Below are 25535 nucleotides of genomic sequence, written 5' to 3'. Positions count from 1 at the left end.
CTCCCAAGAAACACAAACCAGGGACCTTCCCTTTACATTAATACTTCAAGCCTGGCAAAGCTTGTGCTGCTCACTGCAAAGGCACCCCAGGGCTTGCTGCTGGGACCAGCCAGGAAAGGACTGTTTTCCAGGGTAAGAAAGGCCCAGGGTGCCTATGACAATGCGCCCCATACTGTCATCAGGACTAATCAAGCAATCAACCAAAGGCAAGGGACATTTAATCCCTCCTGAGAGCATACACCTTTTTTTTTTTTAAAAGGGAGAATGAGGGGGAGAGAGAGGGAGGGAGGGAGAGAGGGAGAGGGAGGGAGGGGGGCAGAGAGAGAGAGAGAGGGAGAGGGAGGGAGGGAGGGAGGGAGAGAGAGAGAGAGAGAGAGAGAGAGAGAGAGAGAGAGAGAGAGAGAGAGAGAGAGAGAAAGCACACACCCTTTAAGAGGACACTCCCAGACCTCCAAGGGAACCATATGACAGTCAAGATGAACCACGGATGCAGTTCAAAGACACAGCTCTCAGTTGGTGCTGATGAGGCCCTGGGCTTCAACTACAGCACTGAAAAGAGCTGTGGCAGCAACAACCACCCACGAAACCCAACGCCTAAAGGCCCTGACCCCAGCATACAAGAGGTGTATGGGGTTGAGGTGACCAGAGAGACATGAATGTTTGCATCAATCCAAGCATATTTAGAGACCTTGGAAAGACCATATAAAAATCCTGTCATGTGTACAGACAAGGGACCTTCGAACGCTAGTTGAGAACCCATCAATTGCTTGGTGAGTCCTCTGACATGGGTCTGCAGGAATTTTCTGCTAAAAGCATAGAAAACACCCTCATTTAAGGGAAGAAACAAAACAGAAACAAAAAACTTGAAGCAACTGGTTGTAACATTTTGCTCTGTATTTTCCAGGTGGCTCCTTTTGCTTTTCATTAACAACTGAACACAAGATTTTAAACTTTCCTTTGTCAAAAAGCAAGATGACAGCTTCTTCAGGTCTGGCCAGAAGGGCATTAGAGAACCAGGGAACAAGGAGCTGGGGTGCAGCTGGTGGCAGAGCATGTGCTATGCAGCATTCTAAAGCACTGAATCAAGTACCAGCACCAAAGTGGGAGGGGCTAAAAAAGAAAAAGAAGAAGAGGAGGAGGAAGAGGAAAAGGCTAGAAGCTACTATACTGAGATTCTTTAAGTTATTATTATTTTTATTTGTGCCTTTGTGTGTATGAGAACTCAAGCATTCAGAAGATGACCAACCTATTACATGGATGCTGGGATCTGGACTCTGTTCTTAACCACCCAGCCATCTCTCCCACTCATTATGCTGGGATTCTAGATTTCAAAATAAAATGGTAGATTCCTACTTATTAAGTGATTTATTTATTTACTTTAAAGTTTTCACATGCTTTTCGTTTATAGGTGGTTGGGACAGCCAGGCTGTATTCCATAAAGGAGTCATTAAAAAAAAAAAAAAAAGACAGTTTGGTGGTACCCAAGCATTAAGTCATAGGAAGGAACTCAAACTGGCAAATAACACAATCATTTAAAACTCACATGTTTACTGGGAAAAAAAATTAAAACAGCAGTATAGGGGCTGGAGAGATGGTTCTGCAGTTAAGAGCACTGGCTGCTCTTCCAGAAGTCCTGAGTTCAATTCCCAGCAACCACATGGTGGCTCACAACCATCTATAATGGGATCTGATGCCCTCTTCTGGCCTGCAGGTAAACATGCAGATACAGCACTCACATACAGACATTAAGTAAAAACAAAAACAAACACACACATACAACAACAACAACAACACCCCAGCAGTATGCTTTTTGCCTTGTGGAGATGCAACAACTGGTAACTTTAAAAAAAAAAAAAATCATTTTACAGTAGATCTGAAAATCACAAGTAGGCTTTACCTATTATATCATGATTTGGATGGCCACTGGTAGTTGTCATATTGTGTGTGTGCACGCGCACGTGAGAGGGGCTGTAATCATAAAGGACTAACTTTATACCTAGGCCCTGTATGTCCCCCACCCCAATGTGAACATTAAAGCCACCAGTCAGTCAATATTCATTCATGCAGAGTAGTTGGAGAAGGAAGAGAGGCAGTGTCTGAAGGGCACTGGGGACAAAGCCAGGGAGAAGGGACAAGAGTTTTCTGAGGACAACAGGACCTTGTTTGTCAAGTTCCAAACAGACGAGCTGCAAATGTTCTCTGAAGAGAATCAAGGTTAGAACTAGCCGGTGACTGACTCACATGGAGTTTTTTTGTGGTGACAAGACTGTAAGAGATCAAGTGTCCCTGAACTTTCCACAAACTCTAGGGCCAAGATGTCGTTCTTTTGGTGCCTTTTTCTTCTTCTTCTTCATCATCTTCTTCTTCTTTTGCAATCAAAGCTATCTATTACTTAGCAAAGTGGTAAGGAGTACTCGCTGTTCTTGAAGATCTGAGTTTGGGTCTCAGCACCTACATCTGTTGGCTCAAAAACACCCATAACTTGGGCTCCAGGTGATCCAACAGGTACCTGCACACATATGTGCAGGCATACATATAAGCATATGTACATAAGCATAAATTAAACCTTAGTAAAAGGCAGCCAGTCACAACTGGTGCAAGTTGCTTCTATACTGTTAGGACATCTCCCGCACTTAAACCTCAGTGCTTGCTACCCTGTTAGCAGTGGGTAAGAGGTGAGAGGGAAGAGCCCAGAGGCTGGCAAAGGAGCTCAAAGCACCCATGAGAAAGTGGGCGAGCTAGGGAATCCCAGATGTTACAGCTGGAGGGGTTCTCAGCGATTGCACCATCCTGACCTGTCACTGTGGAACAAGGAACCAGAGCAAAGGGAAGGAGGAAGCGATGAGGACAGAAGCTGAAAGGAACTAGTTGTGTTTGCTGGCCTCTGTCCTCCTGTGGCCTAAAGACGCAGGCTGAGATGCTCAACAGGGGAACTGGCACAAACAGTGCAGCCTTGTCTCATGAGGTACAACGCGTTCAGGGAAAGAACAGTGAGTGAGCCACAGGTTGGAGAGAGCTGGAGGAGGGAGGGAATTGAGTATGTAAAAACCACACAAGAGGACATGAAAGACGACAGCTTCCTCCTCAGATGCAGATCCTGGAACCTAAGCAGGGTAAAGGGTTAAAGCCCTGTTTGTGCTGGCAGCCAGCATCTGACCCCTTTGCTCCGCTGTAGGGAGTGGGTAGACTGGAGAAATGTGTGAGGCAAAAGCACAGACGCCAGGATGATAATTCCACAAAGTAGTTTAGAGGACGGAAAGACGCCATCTCTCACGATGTAGGCAGTTTGCTTAACTGAAGATGAAACTGCCTTTTGCTCAATGCTATTGGTTAGAATTTATCTATTATTTATTTTGAAATTAATTTTATTCTCCTCCCCCAGCTGTGTGTGTGTGTGTGTGTGTGTGTGTGTGTGTGTGTACATGCGTGCACATGACATGACATGTGTGTAGAGGTCAGAGAACAACTTTTGGGAATTGGTTCTTTTCTTCTACCATGTGGGTCCTGGGGACTGAACAGGCTCAGATACCCCTAAGCCTGCAGTGGTGGCCTTCTGGCAACCAAAACGCAGGCAATCATAGGGACTGGACTCCTGAGTGGGGACATGTCTCTGGTGTCTACAGACACCAGCACAAATGGAAAAGAAATTTATGGGCACTTCAGCTTTCAAGAGACTGTAGGTTTGCTGGGAGATGGCCTATCCACAGAAGATCTGCAGCATCTACCAAGAGCTCTCCTTCGCCTCGAGAAGAAGGTAGGGAGGGGCTGGGAGAAATCACAAGGCCCAGATCGCCTATCAGCTCTGCCTACTGTGTTTCCACCAGGCACAGAATACGGCCCACACTCACTTTCCACTATTTTCCTTTCACAACGCTGCTGTAAATCTCCTAACAGCCTTGAGTTTCTACAGTTTGCAAGTAAAAGTGATAAGACATCCAGTTAAATTTGAATTTCATTTAGATCAACAAGTCATGTTTTCTATAAGTACCTGTTTTCTATAAGTAACAGATCACGCCACTAGAGCACTAACAAGTCATGTTTTCATCTGTCCCAAATACTAAAAATGTTACTTGTTGGTCTGAAATTCAAATCTTGCTGGTGATCTATACTTTATCTAGCAATTCTGTATTATACATACAGCAAGAATATTTTCTTTTTCTGGTACAATCTGTTAATACTTGAATTGCAACTCCAAAAGCGTAAGGCCCTTACTCAATGTACACAGCCCAATGATGAATGATACCAGCCCTGTGAAATATTCAGAAAATTATAATTATGATGAAAGATATGTGGCGACTAAAGTGCCAGAAGTACACGGCATAAAATAATTTAATAAATACTCTGTATCTTCAACTTCTAAAATTCAACTTCTAGCAACTGACATCTGAAAAATATCTATGGAATATTATCTTGGTAATTTAGCTATGTTATTTAAAACATTCGAATTATACTTACGTTGTTTTCCTCAACAGTTGACAATTTTAGGATAAACAGAACTTATAACCACTATCAATCATCTATGATAGATATTCAAAACAGGCAAAAATGTTAAAATAAAATAAAATTTAAAAAGAGGGGAAGATGTAGCTACCTCAGCAAAGGGGTGTGTGTGTGTGTGTGTGTGTGTGTGTGTGTGTGTGTGTGTGTGTGTGTGTAAGGCCAAATCACACTTTGCAGTATTTCCTTTTACATGTATGGTAGGCTCAAGACTCCATAGAATGTTCGAAATAAAAAGGTGACACTGAGGATACCAGTTCACTCCACTGCATCTCTGGTACTTTAATGTAAAGCCCCGCTTCTCTGGCATGGGCTTCATTCTTAACTTAGAAAACATTGAAACTTGTCAGGCGAAGGATGTAGGGCGGAAGTGAGGGAGCCTATGGCCCCCGTCGCCTGTGTCTGATACGTTTGTTTACCAATAACCCTTGGAGGCTTGGACCGCTGGCGTAGCAGCCTGTGCCTTCCGAGGTGAAGAAGAATGGAATGTGAGAAAAGGGCCCCAGACATTAGGACCACCCCTACCCCTCTGCTTTCAAGACTCACCGCCTGGTGAGCCCTGAGGGCCTTCTTACCAGTGTGTGTAAGCATGTGCCTCTGGAGGGAGCTGGCCCAAGGGAAGACCCGAGGACAGTGGGGACAGTTGATCTTCTGCAGGCAGTTGGCGTAAGAGTTCCGCTTTGCTCTCAGCAGCCTGTCTTCTGCAGGGCTTCCTTGCTCCTCATCACTGGGCCCGTGGTGGTCTGCAGGGCCTCCAGCCACCTCCTCCTGAGCGTCATCCTCCGCAGTCTGCAGAAACGGACTGAACTTGTTGGTGTCTGTGGTGGCCAGCATCTTCTCGATGCTAGCAAATTCCCCACTGGAGTCCAGGTCCACACCAGTACTGTTGGCAAGGGGTCGGGTTCTCGTGCCCCTCTTCCTACCCCTCTTCCTGGATGAGGTAGCCGGCCCCTGCTCAGTGGGCAGAGCTTCCTCTGGGCTGCTGGCTGTAGGGGGTGGGTCACTGGGTTCTTTAGAGGTTGTGACATCGGTGGGGGTGGAGGCAGCTTTGGGGACAGAGCCTCCTAAGCTGTCTGTGGCCATAGTGTTACTGCTGGTGATGGATGGCCCAGGGTCGGCTACCTTTGTTTTCAGCAGAGTAGGGGCCGAGGACACAGATGAGATGATCTGAGCAATGGAGGCCAGCGGCGGCAGCTCCTCTGTCATGGGGGGCTTTGGCAAGAGGAGGGGAGGCTTTGGACGTAAGGGCCTAAGCAAGGCTGGGTTGTTCAAGAGGGCAGAGTTGCTCAAGAGGGTTGGATTGCTGATGAGGGCTGAGGAATAGATGGGGACAGCCAGCTGCACCGAGCCCTGGAGGGGCTGAGCAGGGGGTTCCAGGTTGGCAGCTGTGGTGACGGCCGCCGCAGTGCCTGTGGGGTTTTCCAGGCTCCCTCTGGGCTCCACAGTCACTGACAAGGTAGGGCAGGGTGGTGGGCAGGGAGAGAGCTGCTCGGCTTTCCCAGCTTCTGGTTCTGGTTTCTTGCCGTCACTGGGTACAGCTGTGTCCGTGTCTCCTTTCTTTATACTCTTGGGGATGGACAGGTCAATGGGCTCCATGGAGCAGTCATAGAGGGCAGAGCAGGAAGAGTTCAGCAGGGACGACATATTTTCCTGCTTCACTTGGACCAGTGCCAGGCCTTTCTGTGAAAAGTCAAGGGGTTCATTGAAGTCCACTGCAAAGCTGCTGGCTGGCTCCAACTTGACAGAGATGTGGGAAGGCAGGGGCTGAGTGGGGTTCGAGTGAAGAAAGCCATTTTGGGGCTCCAGGAGAGTGGCGAGGGGCTTGCACTCACCGAAAGCAACGCAGCTGCCCTCTTCTCTGGCAGAGGCCTCTGTGGGCATATCTGTGAGGCCAAGGCCACCGTCTGTTGCAAGCACATAGCTCTCAATGTCACGCTCAGGCACGTGCAGGTGCTGTTTCAGGATGTGATGAATGCAGTTGCGCTTGGTCGCAAAGGCGGCGTTGCATTCCTTGCACTCGAAGGGTTTGCGGCCCTTGTGGCAGCCACCCAGGCCTCGGCTGCAGTGTGTACGCATGTGGATCCGCAGTGCACGGTAGTGCTTGAGGTCCTCGCCGCACAGCCTGCATACAGTCTCTGGGGAGCAGAAGGCATCCACCAGCTCCGCCGTGCCGCTGCTCACATAGTCTATGTTCTTCTCGATGTCCTTCCTGGTGGCTTTGAGGTGCTTCTTGCGCAGGTGCCGCTCACAGTTGGCTTTGACCGTGAACGGGTAGTGGCAGATCTTGCAGATGTAAGGTCGTTCCCCGCTGTGGGTGCGTAGGTGACGGATGAGCGCGGCTTTGTCGGCGGCGATGTAGTCGCAGATGTTGCACTGGTAGGGTGAGATGCCCAGGTGGGAGCGGACATGGGCTCGGAGAACCCCAGAGAAAGCAAACACCTGGTTGCAAAAGCGGCAGGGGTAGAGCACCTTGCGCATGGCGGGGGCCTTCTTGCCGCTGGGACCTGTCATGATGGCCTTGAGGTCGCCTTCGGTGATCTCCTGCTTGATCTTCGCCTCCATGTTCAGGGGCAGCAGGGCCTCGATGATGCTGTCCTGCTCCAGCTGCGTCTTCATCTCAGGCTGGCCTGGCAACTCCACTCCAGGTTGCTGCAGGAAGAGCTGTGTGCTGGTGGTGTTCACCTGGACCCCAGACTTGGCCTGGAGCAGGTGGGCACTGGGGACTGCCTCGACTGGTCCCTTGAGGAACTTCAGGGACTGTGGAGGAAGGCTAGGGCTGACACAACCTGGGGATGCCTGCTGTGCATTGATGAGAGGTGGGGGTGTAGAGGTGGCTACCACTGTCCGGGGGGTGACCAAGGGCTTTGGCTTCAGAGGAGGCATGTGCTTGAAAATTGCCTGAAGGGGTGTGGCGGGAGCCTTGGAAAGTGGCGGAAGACTGATCTGTGGAGGAGCTGAAGCTGCCATTTTTAGAATCTGCTGGATATCTGCCAGCTCAATGGCTGACTCTCCTGAAATAGGCTTAACCACAATACTGCTGTCCGGCTGGATGATGAAGCCCTTCTGGAAGGGCTGCAGGGACAGGCGCTTCATGTTCTCCTTGGTAGCTGGGAGGACTGTCAGAGCACCACCTAGAGAAGCAGCTTCAAAAGGAGATAGACTCAGCACGTTGGCGCAGCCAGGGTCCTGAGGTAGCTGACACTTGAGTGTCTGGAGCTGTATTGCTTGGTTGTCGTCCGGCAGAAGCTCCTCGGCAGGGGCAGGCCTGATGTCTTTGGTGTGCTGCAGGCCCAGCAAGGCCAGGAAGGCCTTCTGGTCCAGGGTATCATCACTTAGGGTCTTGGTCTGGAACTTCTCCTGTCCCTGATCGGCAGGAACATGGGTCTGCCTGTGCAGGATGAGTGAAGACAGCATGGGGAACGCCTTGTCGCAGGTGTCGCACACGAACCGGTGCTGCTCGCTGATGCACCTTCGTAGGTTTGTTTCACACCAGGCCTAAGTGAAACCCACAAGCAAAACCAAGGGAAGAAAGATGAGGGTTTAAACATGGCCCTGAAAAGAGGCAGGAGAAGGTGTCTGGCGTGACAGCAGCCTTTTTCATTAATACAGACTCAACCTTTCTGAGTGTCAACCCGAGACGGAACTAGGAGAGTGACAGGGAGCGAGCAGGTGCCTGGCCTGCATATAACCTGTGGGCCACATGGGGCCATGGACAGCTATGGATGCAGTCCAACAGAAAATTGTAAACTTACTTAAGACATTAAGAGAGATTTTTGTCACTCAACTGCACAGTTCATACGCGTGAACTCTGTAGACAGCAATGTTAAGAGGTTGGACAATGATATCCTCACTAGGGATATACGAAAGTAAAGTGAAAAAACATCACAATGGAGTTCAAACTAAGCTTTTGCTTACACTGGGCATGATAGCACAAGCTAGCACCTGGCAGACTGAGGCAGGAGGATTGCCATCTTGAGCAGTGCCCAACTATCTGAGAGGGGGAACCAGGGTGCCTTCTTCACAAAATGGTAAGAATTGGCTGCTTCTGTGACCGTGGAAGAGGGGCCATCAATCAGATGGAAGAGCCACGCATGCACATGTGTCAAGTCCACTGCATCTGAGACTTGTGTACCTCGAGAGCTTCGAGGTGGACACTTCCTATCTCAGTTTTACACATGGGAAAAATTAAAAAGTAGTTCTGGTAGCTTTTGTATAGGCAGAGAACAAATTGGCTCGTTTTTTTGTTCAAACCCATAATGATCTAAGGGGCTGGAGAAACAGCTCGGTAGTTAAGAGTGTTCTTCCAGAGGACCTGAGTGCAGTTCCCAGCACCGATCAGATGGCTCACAACCACTCACATCTTCAGCTCCAGGGGATCCAAAGCCCACTTCTGGCCTTCAGGAGCATCAACATACATATGACATACCCCCCCCCTTTCTCTGTCTCACACACACACACACACACTAAAAAAAGAATCCAAAGTATTTTAACAGAAACTGCCAAAAATACCTAGGTGTGATGCAGATACTAAAAATTGCAACAGGGGATTGATAGGGGTGGTGAATAAACAATTTTAAACCTCAAAGTCTGAAGAATAGGCAAAAGGTACTAATGAGCTGGAGTCACACGGAAACTCATGGAAAACTCAACAAAAAGAAAAGGCTATTGACCCCTCTCAGTCTAAAAGCCCCAAGGAGGACAGACTGGACCACGCTGGGTTTCAGTGAGAGAAAAAAAGAAAGAAAGGGCATTATAGACTCCTCCCCCCTACACCCCCATGTCAAGGTGGCTGCCCCCCGCCCTCTCCCCACACCCATGTCAAGGTGGGGGCAGGTTGAACAGCTCCATCAGCATACCTGAGAGATTCGAGGAAACTTCCTACAGGAGAAGTCAGTAAATCCTAAGTCATGGAAGCCAGCGGGAATGGAAGGGTTGTTCTGGATGAACGGTCTTCCCATGGCATCTCTGGGAAGCTGCTTGTGGACAAGTGCATTGTGGCGCAGTAGTCCTCGGTGTGTGCGGAAGGTAACGCAGCAAATGTCACATCTAGGAGGAGGGAGTGACAACTGGTCTGTTAGCTCTATTGCTTCATTTCAGTTGACTAAAATAAAAATAAGGTGTAGAGGAGCCACCTTGCTAGTTAGCTACACACACTCTCCCTTCCCTTTAAAAAAAAAAAAGATATATTCTAATTATTGTGGATATCAAGTCTTTGCAGGTGGTACAAGATAGATGTCTGACACCATCATCCAAAGTGAAGACAGGTGGGATCCTGAAGCTACCATACTGAGATCTTTGTCTCAAAACAAAAACAAAAACAAAAACAAAAACCACAAAAAAGCCTATAGTACTGGGCATGGTGGCACACGGCACTTGAGAGAGACACAAAAGGAAAACCCTGTTTCAAAAACAAGCACCACATGTCTACACGGCACTGGAAAAATCATATAGCACTCCTGGCGCTTAACAGAGATAAACTAATTATGTCGGTAGTGCCAACTGACTTGGTAGTAACTGTACTAAATTCTTGCTTTACTACCATTATTATCTGACAAATAACCATATACTGAGCCCACACAAGTGCAAAGTCCTGCCTGGGAAGTAGACAGGAGGCCAACAGGGTAGGGCCCCATGATCTCCAGATCTTCACTGAGAGTGAAATTTCAAATGCTGCAATCATGGTATTATAAGCATCCCTCAGGCTGGACTTATAGTCACTGGAGCCCATGTGGCTATTTAAATGGAAATTCATCAAATGAGGCAGGGCAGATGTGCACATATACATGATGGCAGAGAGTTCCGTTCACCTGTATAACCACATCTCACTCTCATAAACCTTCCAGTGGGTGTGGGGCGGGGATGTGGGGGTGTGGCGGGGATGTGGTGGTGGTGGTGTCCTTGCTGCCACTGCTTTTACAGCGGTAAAGCAACTTGTTTCCATTTACAGTACATACTTGGTAATAGAAACTTTGTTGTTCACTCTCTTCTGGAAAGAAAAGACAATGAAATCACCCGTGGTGCAACTGAGCCCATGTGGATGAAATGCTTTAGTAGAGTCTATGTAGCTCTGTTCATCCCTCCCTAGTGGCTGCAGCAAACTGTAGCACTGTCCCCGACAGCCACCTCTTGCCTCTTCTCTGTTTATCTGGAAACATCCCCTAAGCAAAATTTGGAATAACAGGTTCCACTGGAAAGATAATGCTCTTCTTGAGGGCAGCCGACTGAGCTTCTGACAGTTGTGGTCATGGGCCTGGTGGGCTCAGACAACCCACAACACATAAGGATTGGACATGCTTTGCTCATGGGTTCCCCGGGTGTAGCTCCCACCTTGTGTGTGGGGCATGTCCCAGGGGAGACTTTACCCTACAGGATCCATCCCTTGCCAGAATACAAAGAGGGCTAAGTCACAGGTTAGGGGACAGGTAAGTAGGACAGTGACATAGACACTGGCACTTTAGGCTGGGCTCTATTTTTGGCTGGAACAGGTTTGAGCTCTGAGAGCACACATGCGATGCTGACCTTGGGAGGTTGATGACATGGGACTCTAGCCTTTAGGCTTTCTAGGTTCAAGTTAATCGGACATGGTTACCAGCCCACCTCTTAGTGTAATTTTTTTTTTTTAAATCTTCATTATGTTTATAATGTTGTATCTGCATGTAAATGCATACCAGAAGAGGGCACCAGATCTCACTATAGATGGTGGTGAGTCACCATGTGAGTGCTGGGAATTGAACTCAGGACCTGTTGAAGAGCAGCCAGTGCTCTTAACCTTTGAGCCATCTCTCCAGCCTGCAATTCTGGTTTTAAAAGATGAGAAATAGCTGGGCATGGTGGTGCATGCCTGTAATCCCAGCACTTGGGAGGCAGAGGCAGGTGGATTGCCGTGAGTTCGAGGCTAGCTTGGTCTACAAGTGAGTCCAGGACAGCCAAGCTACTCAGAGAAACCCTGTCTTGAAAAACCAAAAAACCAAAAAGAAAGAGAGAAATATCAGAATTAGGTAAACTGACATCTGATATTACTAAATTGCTGTTAAGCTTTTCGCATATGCTTTATGTGCTCCTTAACACATGCATAAGAAGGGGAACACCTCACCTCAACTAGTGAGGTGATATTTTTTTATCACTTCAAGTTTCAACAATGATGACCTCCAGCAGGTGTTTAGTGTAGGGCAGGCCTCAACTGACAGAACCTAAGCCTAATTCCCTTTGGCACACGGAATATGAAAGGGCTCCTTTTCTACACACTTAGGAGACTATGAGAACTTTTGGAAGGGGTGGGGAGGGCCCCAGGAATGGAGGGAAGTGCTAGTGCTGTGGCTCAGGCCTATGGCTGTGCATTGGTCTTCATGAACCAGAGACGACCGCAGGGGATATGGAGGAGAGAAGTTACACTGTGCCTTCCCTAAGGGGTGGGAAAATGGAGGGCAGCAGGAGAGCCATCACTGGTGCCTTCTGTAGGCATTTCCACTTGCCATCTTCAATAACTAGCTCATTCTTCTTGTGGTAACTCATTACATTTTCTGCGGTATTTGCAAAATTTTAAATTAATCTTTTCTACTGCTGGGCACTATATATCTGGGCTCATTTTATTCTAATTACAGTAGATACAGGAAGTAAGAATGGGAACCAGTCACTCCTGAACAGAGCATTAATTTGCAGCACATGTCTAGTTTGTTTAATTTTTTTTTTTTTTTTGAGGCAAGGTTTTTCTGTGTAGCCTTGGCTCTCCTAGACTCCCTTTGTAGACCAGACTGGCCTCGAACTCACAATGATCCGCCTGCCTCTGCCTCCTGAGTGCTGGGATTAAAGGCGTGTGGCACCATGCCCGGCCACATGTCTAGTTTGAAGACAGCACGCTTATACTTAGCAGAAGAGCTTGTTAGTCAGGTAAAGAGAGGCCTCCAGGGAGCCCTGCACCTCACCTGGGCAGCAGGATAACTGGTTCTGGTTGCAGAAGTTGTCTTGAGAGCATGAGAACAGAGAGCCAGAGAGCTGACCAGCTCAGATACCTCTCAGACCCAGGTCCTAGAGACACACCTAGTAGCTGAGACAATAGATACTTCATTTCCCTTCTGGAAAGGTTTAGAGCAGTGGTTCTCAATCCGTAGGTCGCAGCCCCCTTTGCGAGTCCCGTATCAGATATTTATATTATGATTCATAATAGTAGCAAAGCTATAATTATGAAGTGGCAACAAAATAATTTTATGGTTGAGGGCCACCACAACATGAGGAACTGTATTAAAGGGTTGCAGCATTAGGAAGGTTGAGAACCACTGATTTAGAGTAGTTCATGAGCAAGCTGCTTGAAATGGCAGATAAAAAACAAAAAGCAAACAACCCAAACCCACACATAACCCCTCAAACACAACCCTCCAAATAAACCAATCAAAACCCTCAACATAACATGCAAATACAATAACTCCCCAATAAATCAAAACCCCTACCATAAACCCCCTCAACAAGACACACACCCCTAAATCAACCAACCCAAATCAAAAAGCTTCTCTGCTTTGAAACCATAAACATATTGTGAGGCTGGGCATAAGGGGCCTCTTTGCCTCACACCTGGCACCTATTGATAGGACTTAACTAAAGGTGGGCAGGAAAACTGTCCCCTAGAAAGGTAGGGCCTTTATCAGGGACAAGGGTTTAGCAGCCATCCCCAGGCTGGGACCCATGGCTTTGCAACCTTGTCTCTAAGTGCTTGAAGGACAAGGGAGGTCACTGTAACTCTGTGTAGCCTGTGGCAGCAGGCACAGCTTGCATCTGGTGCTATAATCAGGGCATCCACAGATCTGGCTTGGGTTTGTCACTCTTCATTAAGGCTACAGCCATTGGCTGGGTGGTCCCCAGGACCCTGTCGTCCTCAACCCGGGTTTGTGGAATATCTCAGCCCTGCCAGGAACCCATAAAGAAGATGATTGCGAAATATTTAGAAGAGGCAGAAACGCAAGAGTCACAGTGAGGGGAAGCTGTAGGAAAATTTCATTTTGTAAAGGACCCTGACGACGTGCCAGAGAGAACTTTTGCACACCAGATTGGCCGTCTTTTGATTTTCCAGCAACAGAAAAGGACCCTATGTTGGAAAACCAACTTTGCTGTCAATAAAATATATGTATTTGGGAGAAAGTGGACCTTTTGTTGTAAAGCCCAAAGAAACTGTAAGAACTCAAACTTCCAAAAACAAAACTGTCTTTTCAAAATAGGGTTATTTCCACGGCGGGCTGAGGGGGTGGGGTGGGGTAAGGGAATTCTGTGGAAAAATTGCCAACAGACTGTTTAAGGAGACATATGGAACACACAGATAAACACAATGGCAGCCATTTTCCTGTACTCAGTTCTATAGGCATGCCCAATATATTAACCGACAAAGCACTGTGCTCAGAGAAAACAGCCTTCTGCACCCTAAGGCAGAACACAGGTACTGACTCACTTAGAAAGCACCTGAATTAGCACCGTGTTGGCCAGTATAGCTAAGATGAGAATTTGAGTTTTGCATGTTAGGACAGAGTCCAGCATTTTCCCCAGTCCCTGAATCTGGGGTCCTACCTCAGTGGGGAGGAGGGGGAGAGCTGTGTGTTAACAGAGGAAAGCTGCCTGCAGCTTATCTCTTCTCTCCTAGCCTCCCTTAGTACCACTTATAACATCACTAGCGGGTACCTGGTAGGTGTGAAGCACAGAGAGGGGGCTCTGGGGGGGGGGGGGGTGGGTCCCATGGACTGGAACCTCCTCCCAGTACCAGGCAGGATAGGCTAGCAATGCTTGATTGTACCTGTTAGTATGTGAAGCAGCAGAGGTAGAATAAGGGTGCTGGAAAACCTACCAAATGTGCTTAGAAGTGTTTTGTTTTGTTTTTTCAGTTGTCAAGGGCATGGGGAGGCACTGTCCTATGAGAATTGGTTCTACAGACTGGGGGTGTAGCTGAGTGTAGGGCAGTTGCTTATCACGTGTAAAGTTCTGGGTTCAAATCCCAGTCATAGAAAAAAACTGGATATAGGTTCTGAACCCCCTATATCCATAGTCCACATCCTTTCTCTTGCAAGCACCAACAAGTAGGAGACCATCGCAATCCTATCTGGGACTTTGGCTAGGTTGGAAATATTATATTACCAATGTGCCTGGCTCCATGGGAACTGATCTCTACTTCAACCTCAAGCCACCAAGTTACAGAAGAGCCAGCCCTGACAGGTAGCACTCAACCTACTCAAGTCAAGGAGTGGGCCAGCAGATCCACCAGGACAAGGAAACACAAGTTGAGGTCTTGCTCTTTCAGTTCTCAAAAGACACTGAAGGGAACAGTGTTAGTGTCCATACTCACATCTACTCAGTCATAAAGGAAAGGTCTACTAAAAATTTAAAAAGCATTGGAGTGCCAAGCATGGTGGTGCATGTCTTTAATCCCAGCACTCAGGAAGTAGAGGCAGGTGGATCTCTTGAGCTCAAGGCCAGCCTCGTCTACTGGACAGCCAAGGCTATACACAGAAATCCTGTTTCAAACAAACAAACAAACAAACAAACAAACAAGTAAAAAGCACTGAAACATTTTGGGGATGCACACTTGTAATCCCAAGTACTTGAGTGGTGAAGAGAGGTCCAGGAGTGCAAGTTGAAAGCCAAGCTATCTCTAACAAAATTGCTAACTGCTGCATGCCACATGTGTATTAGGAAGGGAACGGGGGTGTCTCTTCTTCTGATGGCAAGCATCCTTGTTAAAAGACATCCTTCTTTCACTTAACTTTTTTTCTTAAGAGAAAACAGCGAGGCTAAGGTAGAAATGTAGTGGGTTGTTATTATGGTGTGCATATCTACTACAGGGACTCAATGATCCAACCCAAAGTAGCTTGGAAAAGAAAAAGAAAGAGAGAGAGAGAGAAAGAAAGAGAGAGAGAGAGAAAGAAAAGAAAGGCCAGGCATGGTGGTGCACGCCTTTAATCCTAGCACTCAGGAGACAGAGGCAGGCCGATTGCTGTGAATTCGAGCCCGGCCTGGTCTACAAAGCAAGTCCAGGACAGCCAAGGCTACACAAAGAAACCCTGTCTCAAAACAAAACAAAACAAAACAAAACAACAACAAAAAGAGCAGGTGTTTTTCCTTTGTTGCCTTTGTAGCCATCAGGATTGGGAAGCACCTCTCCCCGTATCTGCTACAGTAGTATTCTTTTCATCTGGTGACCTTATGTTCAGCAAGTTGAAAATCCTGAAGTCAGCAGAAAAGTTTCAAAAAAATAACCTAAAAAGGTAATCCACTCAGATGCTCCCCCATGGTCTCTTCAGTCTTTTGCAGTCCCAGCAAGTACACTTCTGGGGCAGTGCGGTCTTAGTCTGTGTGCCTGTAACAACAGCAGTACTCAGGAGGCTATGGCAAAAAGATTCTGGAGAATCTGAGACCAGTCTGGGGTATATGGCAAGACCCTGTTGCAAAAGAAAACAGTAACACCCCTAACAAACAACAAAAAACAATACCTTTCTCCAAATAAGAGCAAGGCTGCAGAGATAGATGTCTCAGTGGTTAGGAGGTGGTATTGTTCTTTTTTTTTTTTTCCTCCTTTTTGGTTTTTCGAGGCAGGGTTTCTCTGTGTAGCCCTGGCTGTCTTGGACATGCTTTGTAGACCAGGCTGGCCTCGAACTCACAGTGATCCACCTGCCTCTGCCTCTGCCTCCCGAGTGCTGGGATTAAAGGCGTGCACCACCACCGCCCGGCAGGTGGTATTGTTCTTATAGAAGAACTAAGTTTGGTTCCTAGCACCCATGCCAGCCAGCCCACAACCACTTGTAAGTCCACCTCCAGGGGTGCTGGCACTCGTGGCCTCTGTAGGCACTGGCACTCATGTGCACACACTGAAAAATAAATCTTGAAAAAAAAAAAAAAAGCAAGTTGGGCATAGTGATCCACTTTTAATCCCAGTATTCCTGAGGCAGAGGCAGGTGGAACTCTGCAAGTTCAAGGCCAGTTTGGTCTACATAGCAAGTTCCAGGACAGCCAGAGCTACCTAAAGAGATCATGTCCCAAACAAACAAACAAACAAACAAACAAACAGAAACTGGGATAGTGGAGGGATAAGACAGAAGCCCTCTCTCCTCTTAAGCATAAAAGGTTAACTTTGGAAAATTAACTATGAAAACATTTTCAAAACACTTCAGGGACAGATATCAAAATTAAGAAACTTTATAGTTGCAGGTTTCCCCAACACAACACAAAAATGACGCGTGGTTTCTTCTCTTATTTGTAGGTGTCACAGCCCTTCGAGCTGCTAAATCTGCCGGTCTGACAGTCTCTGTAAGGACATTAACACTCTCAGGAGGCAGGGTTCAAATCCCATTTAAATAGCTGCTTGATGCCCTAAACGTTACAAAAGCAAAACAAGATAAAAATGGCTCTTTATGACCATAAAGAGCAAAGGACAAATGCTTTTATGCTCTGTCAAGTACATAGTACTTGGGAGAAGAAGTCCTGGAATTTGACTCCCGTGTCACTGGAATGGGATAGGCAAGAAAGACCACAGCAAATCGTTAACTGTTATGTGGGAGGGCTTAAAATTCTAAAGCCCTGACACAGTGGGCCAGGGTCGGCTCAGTGAAGCCCAGGCTGCTCACACATGAAGACCTCCCACCCATGTACCCACATAAAAGCTGAGTGTGGTATCAGCTTTCCCACACGTGAAAACACATTGCCACTCAAACACACAACACACATAAAATAAATAAAAACCCCTCAAGAAGGAACATGTTCTAAAGAAACAGCAGCAGAACAGAAGACTCAGTATTTGTCACAGTTCCAGGCCTAGACCACTCTCCTTCATACTCACAAATCGTCAAATCTATTTTCCAGATGGGGAAACCGAGCCTCTGCTGGCCTGAGGTCACAGAGGTGCCAGGCAGCCGGCTGGGGCAGCAGCGCTGTCTACAAGCCTGTTTGCTCAGAAGACAGTCATTTACTGAAGTCCTGGCTCCTTCTTGGCTCATGCATGGCACATCCTCAATGCTTGGGCTCTTTCCCTGATGTAATGACTCCCCACTCTCTGCAACAGCAGTGAGCAGAACCTATGGAATGCCTGCTGGGAGGGGCACACTCAGCCAACCTGATTCCCTGAGACATCCGATTCCTGGCTCATGGTAGAGTTTTGATGGCATTCCTTTTTTAAAAAGGGGATTTCATGCTTCATTTTTCCTACTCTGTCTCCAGAGGCCCAAAGGAGTAAGTGCAAACAATCCCTCCTCTAGAGCCCCACCCCAGCCAGGCATTCCTCTTCCCTCAGCCCACCCTCCCTGGCCCATCCTGGGGCAGAGAACTGATATCCACAGCTGCAATAATCTCTCCCCAGTTGTTATGAGCAGCAATGACTGGCCTGTGTCAGAGTCCTGGCTCAGTAGCCTTCCCTTGCCACATCCTAGGAACATGCCCAGGCCGTCCACCACAGACCAGCGCCCAGCTAGGCCTGCTCAATCAAGCTGGCATGGCGGGAGGGAGGGAGTACTCTAAGGGGCTCGTAAGAGACAGGAATAGAAGGCTCTGAAGCCAAGTGAACCTGGGCTTTGCTCTGCGGTGGTGAGGAGGCTGTGAAAGGCACAACTAAGGCGCCGCCAATTGCTAGGCCGGCAAGGTACCCTCCCCTTACAAGTCCTCCACCACCAGCGTCCACGTGCTGATCCTTGGGCCCCTGGAGTCTTAACAAAAGACTCCAATACTCTGTCCACCTTTGCCCAGTGTTTAGTATGTTGAGAATATGGGGCCAACGACACACCAAGAGTCTCAGGGTCTCTCAGCAGTGAAGGGAGCTGAATAGTCCTTACAACAATCAAGAAACAGACACTGGTCACTAAGTGGCCCCATAGCCAGGAAGCACAGGCTGGCTCGCAGCAGCCTGCTCTGGCTTCCCCCTCAGAGCCCTGGGCTCCTGCCAAAGACCCCGCTAGCTTCTCACAGCCTATTTCCTAACTGATCTGAGGACAGTGGCTTACACTTTAAGTTGCCCCAAGGTCAATGATGTGACTGTAATGAGGACCACAACCTAGAGGGAAAAAAAGTGAGTGCCGAGTGCACAGCATCCAATGTTAGACCTAAATGTCTTAGCCACGATGTCGTTCTTGGCCCTGAACTTGCCTCCTTGCTTTTTTTCTGACCAGCCCCTGGGTCCCACCTCAAACATCCCTGTTTTTCTCCAGACTGGTCCAATGCCTTGCACTGTCACAACGAGGACTCAAACATTTGTTGGATATATTTTAACTGAAATAATGTTTAAATTACTTATTACCCAATCTCCTTTAATCAAGAAGCTGCCTGAGATTATACAATAACTTGGGCCAAGTTTGCTTTTGGCAGCTCCTTCATCAACACGGTGACTATCCAGCTTCACTGGCCCCTGGCTTGTCTTTAACCTGCTCTGTGGGCTGACAGGCACCTGGCATGGGACTGGTTTCCAGTAAGAGGGGCTGTGAGTGCATACTAAGCCCGGCTTTCAATGACTAAACATAAGATAGTGAGAAAGTAAAAATGCACCTCTAACAATTATACACTGATCCTAAGCATAGATTATGTGATATATTCTGTTTTGACTTACATGAATTTAATCAACAACAGCATTTTTGAAAACCTCTTTCTTGGGGAAGGTGCAGAGCGAATCTGAGGCCTCACTAATACCAAGCATGCATGTGCTCCACCGCTGGGATGGCACTGCTGATCCACTTTTCACCTGAAAATCCAGCAACTAGGAGATTTCAAATGACATGTGGGCCACTTGGCTGTGCTGAACAGTGCTGGCCGGCACAGTGCTCCTGCTCATCGACAGCAGGGCAGCCTGTCACTCTGCTCCACCCTAACAACAAAGCAAGACATTTAGCACCAGCAGCACTCTCCCCTCCATGCCCGCTCGCCCTCTGCACTGTTCCTCGCTTTCAGCTCTGAGCACCATGACGCAGTGTGCTCTGTTCAGCTTTCCTCTCTGCCCTATTACCCCTTGCCCAGGGGCTGGATAGGAGGGGTCACATGCAATACCCGACCTTACGAACAAGAATCCTTACCAGTGGCATTGTGTCTTCCTTTTGTTCGATGCCAGAATTTCATTATTTTGAAACATAGCAGAGTGGAGGAGAAAAGACTCAGCATATATACAAGTTTGGACTGCCAACACTTTATTAAGGAACGCAGGCACCTCGCCAACTTTGGTAGGAGGGGAAGGAGTGGGGTGAGGGCAGAAGAAAGAAACCAACAGCTGTTTTACATTACAGACTCTGGTTCTAAACTGGTAGCATCCCACTGTGGCTCCACTGCCTTTGGGATTTGAAAATGGAGTTGGTGTCTATTTTAGTTCTGGGTTAACAAGCCATCTCTCCCATCAGCTACTGTCACAATATACCACCCCAGAGAGGCCCCTATGGCCCATGCCTGGCCCCAAGGCTTCCTCTGATAGTAGGCTATTATGTGGAAGCCGAGCAGAGAGGAGAAAGGGGGATTAACTATGTTCTATAATCAACTCCTTTCGGTTTTCAAAAGGCAACCCCACCCGGCTCACAAGAGTTACTAGACAGAGCCATGAAGCGGCGGCTTGTCTGCTCACTGGGCACACAAGCTACCAAGGCACCTTCTCAGGGGCCATCCATGGCTACTGCTGTGGGACTGGTGCAATGAAAGGCTGCATGAAGGGACTAAGTCCATCCAATGCTAAGGAACTTCTCCAATCAACCCCTCACCAAGTGATGTCATCATTAAGTAGGCGAGGAAACCTGCTTCCTTAACAGGACAGGACATCGGAGGTGCCACCTCAAAGCTAACCTGTGCACCGTGGCCAAGCTGATTCTGCCCACCACTGATTCATGCCTCATGTGATTCCCACCTCCATTTGCTCTGTGGAAAAAGGCTTTCCAGACCAGCATTTCGGAAAGGGACACTGGTTTTCCCTCATTGCTGCCACAACATGTTGTGCAGACTTAGGTTGCCTAGCAATCATGAGAGCCAGGTCTCTTTCCTGTAGGATGGGATTACCCAGAAAGGTGAAAGGAGGCTGGTCCTACAATAGTATCTGATCACAAACCAAAATACGAATGAGATAAAATAGACACGAGAGCCGGGCGCAGTGGTGCACACCTTTAATCCTAGCACCCGGGGCAGATCTCTGTGAGTTCGAGGCGACACAGAGAGACTCAGTCTTGAAAACCCCAAAATATACAAGAGTGTTAAATTCATGACTGTCTGGCAGGAATGCCCACGTGGAGGAACCCAGGACCCCACATGCTATTCCTGTCTCAGTCCTCTTGTTACAGGGCTTAGTCACTTGAGTCTCGCTACTCAGCACGGCTTCACATTCAGGGATGCCGTGGGTAATGAAACTATGAAGTGAAGTTTCTGGCCAGACACGGTATTGCATGCCTTTAATCCCAGCACTCTGGGAGCAACGACAGACAGATTTCTGTGACTTCAGGGCCAGCCTAGTCTACATGGTGACTTCCTGGACAGCTCAGGATATGTAGAGAAACCTTGTCTCAAAAAAAAAAAAAAAAAAACCCAAAAACCAAAAAACCCAAAACAAACAAACAAACAAACAACAACAACAAACAAATCCTTTTGGAATTTCTTAGAACCAGTGGTCGGTGACAAGAGGAACAGCTATTTCTTGGAAGAAAAAAGTTCAGCGAACTATTTTAGAATCAGAGAGGACTGAGAGAGAACGCATGCATTCTCCACTTTAACATGAATGGGGAGAAATAGGTAACTGATGCAGCCAACAGGAGCCACATGTGAGCAGAGACAGGCTTACGGTTAGCACACTCAAGGGATCTTTCTGGACCGGGACCTTGTCTCCTCACAGAAACCGGAAGTGGAATCACAGTGGACACTGGCCAGCCCATTAGCCACTGTCTTCAGATAGGAAAAGTCTCATCCTGATTCTTTCTTTTTTCTTTCAGTTTTTCGAGACAAGGGTTTCTCTGTGCAGCCTTGGCTGTCTTGGACTCGCTTTGTAGACCAGGCTGGCCTCGAACTCACAGCGACCCGCCTGCCTCTGCCTCCCGAGTGCTAGGATTAAAGGCGTGCGCCACCACAGCCTGGCACATCCTGATTCTTTATAGCATCTCAGTGCTTCACACTTTAACCTCTCCAGAAGTTCTTTGTCCCACTCCAGTGAAAAATCTTCCATAAAACTGCCATAAGGGAATTCAGGGAAACAGACACCCAAATCCTGCACTCCCAAGATGCTGTCTAAAAGTTTGACAACATGGGGGCCTGCCCTTTGCCCTTTCATGAACCTTCACCTATGTCCTTGAGCAGAGGCTTCTATGTAGCTCTTTGTCCTTTTTAATGTTTAAAGTAGATGGAACATAAAGATGCAACATATAAACTGCAGCGAATCTGTAAGGGAAATTTTCTGAACCTATTTGTCCATCAAGAATACAGAAATTATTTTGGCTGGATAAAAGGTTAGATGAAGACAGGAATGTTCCCCTCTGACACTACTGGAAAAATCCCACATTGTCTTTGGAACTGAGGATCAGGAACATGGTTTCTGAAGACCCAACAGAGGTTAGGGGAGCAGAGTGAGCACTGAACACCTGTACTATGTAACAGGCTTTCCCATCTGTATGCCCAAGAACCCTTAGGTGCCTTAACAATGCCGTAAACTAGCCCAGTTGCCGGAGCCCAGTTTGGAGTGACAAGAAATAAGAATGTCATATGCCAGGAGGAAGAAAAAAAAAAAAAAAAAGTAACAAGTAATTTCCCAGACCGCGGCTCTAATTCACACCTTCTCCTACCTTAATGGGTTATCTGAATGGGTCTCCATGTGGGTCTCCAGTCCATACTTGCAAACAAACTCCTTGAAACACACTGGACAGTGAAAGATTTCACCGGTCATCTTCTCCAGATCACCTGACTGCCCATCTTCTACCATCTTAGGAAAGAGCAAAGAGTGGTGTCACTGAGGTGGTTGTTGCCCACACAGCTTTCACTTTAGAAGAAGGCCTCTAACATTAGTCTAGAACGTTCTTTAAAAGTATGTTCTATACTCAGTACCAAGGTCTGACCGACCATCCATGCATCCATCTATCCACTCTAGTCAGGGAACATTATCACTTCACATCCACCCAACCTGTGTACCCACCCACTCCTCAGTTCCCTCATCCAATCAGCAAGTCCTCATGGAACATCTACCATCCTTCAGAGCCTTCGGAGTAAACACAAGAACAAGAAGAGTCCATAACACTGATGAAGCCTCCACTTCAGATACACAGACCGTGTAAGAAGCTTGGGAACTACTTTGGAAACTCCTCCCTTCATCCATGTACCACATGGGGCTTCTAAAGAGGAAGCACATATAGGCGCCGTTCCCCAGATACTTAATGAAAACAGTGTGGGAAACGCAGACCAGAAAAGCCCAGGATTGATATCTTTCAAGGCTCTGCACCATGATACATAAAGGTCAGAGGTATTTCTGCCAAAAGCCACGCGATGGAGCACATATGTGCCATAAACCCGGAGACCTTTTTAGCTGGTGTTGGGTCTTCTCTCTCTGACTCAGCATCATGACTCAGCTTCCTCTTGGAGGACAACCGTCTACGCTTCAGAGGGGATGGAGGGGCTGCAGCTGCAGTACTGTTCGTGTCCTTCTCATGAATCTTCATATGTCTAGAAGGAAGACACACAGAGAAAACCTGATTTGACAACTGCCGCAACAAAGAGAAACCCGCAGTATTTTTGGATGGAAAGCATATTTTAGGACATACAATTTTATTTGATAAGAGAACTCCCAGGTCCTTAAATCATCCCACTAAATCTTATACCAAGCCTCAATTCTGTACTAGTTAGTCCCTAGAAACTGCCTTCCACCTATCAGCCGTACTTGTCCTTCTCTCCCTGTGGAGGCAACTGCGGCTCTCGGATTGGAAGTGTACCCACACAGCACATGTCCAGGGTGCTTAAGACCTCCGTGCAGTAAGAGACCTTGAAACCCCATCTGGACAGTACAGCAAGTGCACTGTATGATACAACTCTGTTATCTACAGAATTAGGGTGCACAAAAGAAAGCAATAATAAAAGTAATATGTGCTCATTCCAAAAGGGGAGTCTTATGAGTGACCAATGCATATGGCCTTATTTTTTAAAAATATATTTTATTAAATTATTCATATTACATATCAATTTTTATCCTATGCCTTGTATCCTCCCTCCCTCCCGCTTTCCCCCTACTCCCCTCCCCTATGACTGTGACTGAGGGGGACTTCCTCCCCTTGTATATGCTCAAACACTTTCAAGTCTCTTCTTGGTAGCCTGCTATCCTTCCTCTGAGTGCCAAATGGCCTTATTTTATCAGGCTTTAAAACAACACCCTCAGGCCTGGCGTGGTGGCACACTCCTTTAATCCCAGGCAGGCAGATCACTCTGAGTTGGAGGCCAGCCTGGTCTATAAGACAGCCAAGGCTAACACAGAGAGACCTTGTCTCAAAAACCAACAACCAAATGAAACCAAACAAAACCCCAAAAAACCAAAAAACACCCTCACAAAAGGTGCTAAGATAGGCTCCTTATTTTACAACATAAAAGGGTTTAGTTTTTTTTTTTTCTTTTTTGCTAACTGCAGTCACAACCACCATCATTATCATCAGGATGGAGGTCACACTGTGCAGAATGTAGGTGTAGGTTTTTACAAATAATTATTCTAAAAGGTGATTTTACTTGAGAAGCCCTAATCCTTCCTCATCCCCACTGCCAAGGGCTTTGTGCTTACTGGGTAAGAATTCTCTATCACGGAGTTCTACCCAGATGACAAGCAGCTGTGTCCATAGTTCATTTTCACAGGGCTGGGGTTGAAGCGAGGGCCTCCTGCACGCTAGGCAAGTGCTCCACGGTGGAACTTTAGTCACACCTGTTACAATTCTTTTTTTTTTCTGTTTGAGACAGGGCCTTACTGTCTCTGGCTGGTCTTTGACGCTGCAGTCAACACAGCCCTTGAATTTGTGATCCTTCTATTTCAGTCTCCAAAGTTAGCTGGGATTATAGGCTGGCACCATTAGGCCCAGTTCCAAGAAGTTCTTAAGAATGGCAAAAGAGCATCTTCTCATGTGCTGTCCCCCTCGCTCTGAAAAGCAGCTTAGCACGTGGCCCTCAGAGGTCTTCTTAAAAGGAGACAGGCTGAGTACGAAAGGGCCAGGCAGTTTGAGAATCAGTGGCAGAACACCTGTGGAGGCTGATCAAGCCAAAGATTTGAGGTGGTCAGGACACTGTTTCTTACACTCAGCCCCTGCCCTACAGCAATGGGAGGCCTCTTTCCTATAAGGGTGTGGCCAAGTGATGCTACAGAATGTCATGGGACCACTCTTCCTGTCTCATATTTACTCTAGAATTAGAACCTCCTGTCTAGACTACAGCCACCGCAGCCATCTGCTGAAAGGCTGCTGAAGAGGCGGCTTGGCTTTTGAGGACAGAGAATAGAGCCTTGAGGAAAAGGGACTCAAGGCTGACCTCTGTTCTTTTCATGGGAATTTGAGTGGTGGAGCATAAAGACCTAAAATATCTAGGAGGAGAAAATGGGCAAGCATCACAGACCATCAGGCCATGGTCCCATAAGCCCTTGCTCAGACTCTGAGGGAAGAATGCTTTATCACTTAGTCCTTGGCTACCTTAAGCTGTAAGAAAGCTAAAAGACACAGAAATCTCTCTTCTAAGTACCATGGTGATGGTGAGTCAAGGAAGCCATCTTTGTTATTGAGACTGGGTCACACTGTGCAGCTGTGGCTGGCCTGGACTTCACTATGTAAAACAGGCTAGCGTCAACATCACAGAGATGCTCACTACACTGGGCTTTTGTGCCATCAGGCCTTGCTAAACTATCTCTTTTTAATTCCAACATTTATAGGTGAAAAAAGGTTAAATTGGTAAATTTCCTTTTGACATTTGTTCTATGATTCACTTCAATTTAAGAAATGCTATGTTTTGAAAAAGACTCTAAGATTTGAAAACTCTGATTTGTAGTTGGGCACAGTGGTATACCCCTTAAATCCCAGCACTCGGGAGGCAGAGGCAGGTGGATCTCTGTGAGTTCGAGGCTAGCCTGG

General features: G+C 47.4%; 1 protein-coding gene across 2 annotated transcripts in view; it reads right to left on the bottom strand.

Moving 5' to 3' along the window:
- The window catches only part of Rreb1 (ras responsive element binding protein 1), a 60327-nt gene that overhangs the window by 9928 nt on the left and 24864 nt on the right, over positions 1 to 25535 (bottom strand). For both annotated transcript variants that reach the window (XM_051170135.1, XM_051170138.1), the window contains exons 5-8: positions 22965 to 23109; positions 22239 to 22375; positions 9354 to 9543; positions 5073 to 7992 (exon numbers count right to left, since the gene is read on the bottom strand). In XM_051170135.1, coding sequence (XP_051026092.1) covers positions 5073 to 7992; positions 9354 to 9543; positions 22239 to 22375; positions 22965 to 23109 — 3392 coding nt within the window. The remainder of the gene's footprint in view (positions 1 to 5072; positions 7993 to 9353; positions 9544 to 22238; positions 22376 to 22964; positions 23110 to 25535) is intronic.

Source organism: Acomys russatus, chromosome 3, assembly GCF_903995435.1.
Source record: "Acomys russatus chromosome 3, mAcoRus1.1, whole genome shotgun sequence".
Classification (NCBI taxonomy): Eukaryota; Metazoa; Chordata; class Mammalia; order Rodentia; family Muridae; genus Acomys; species Acomys russatus.
The sequence above is the reverse complement of the archived record's forward strand: the minus strand, read 5'-3'. Positions and strand labels throughout refer to the sequence as shown.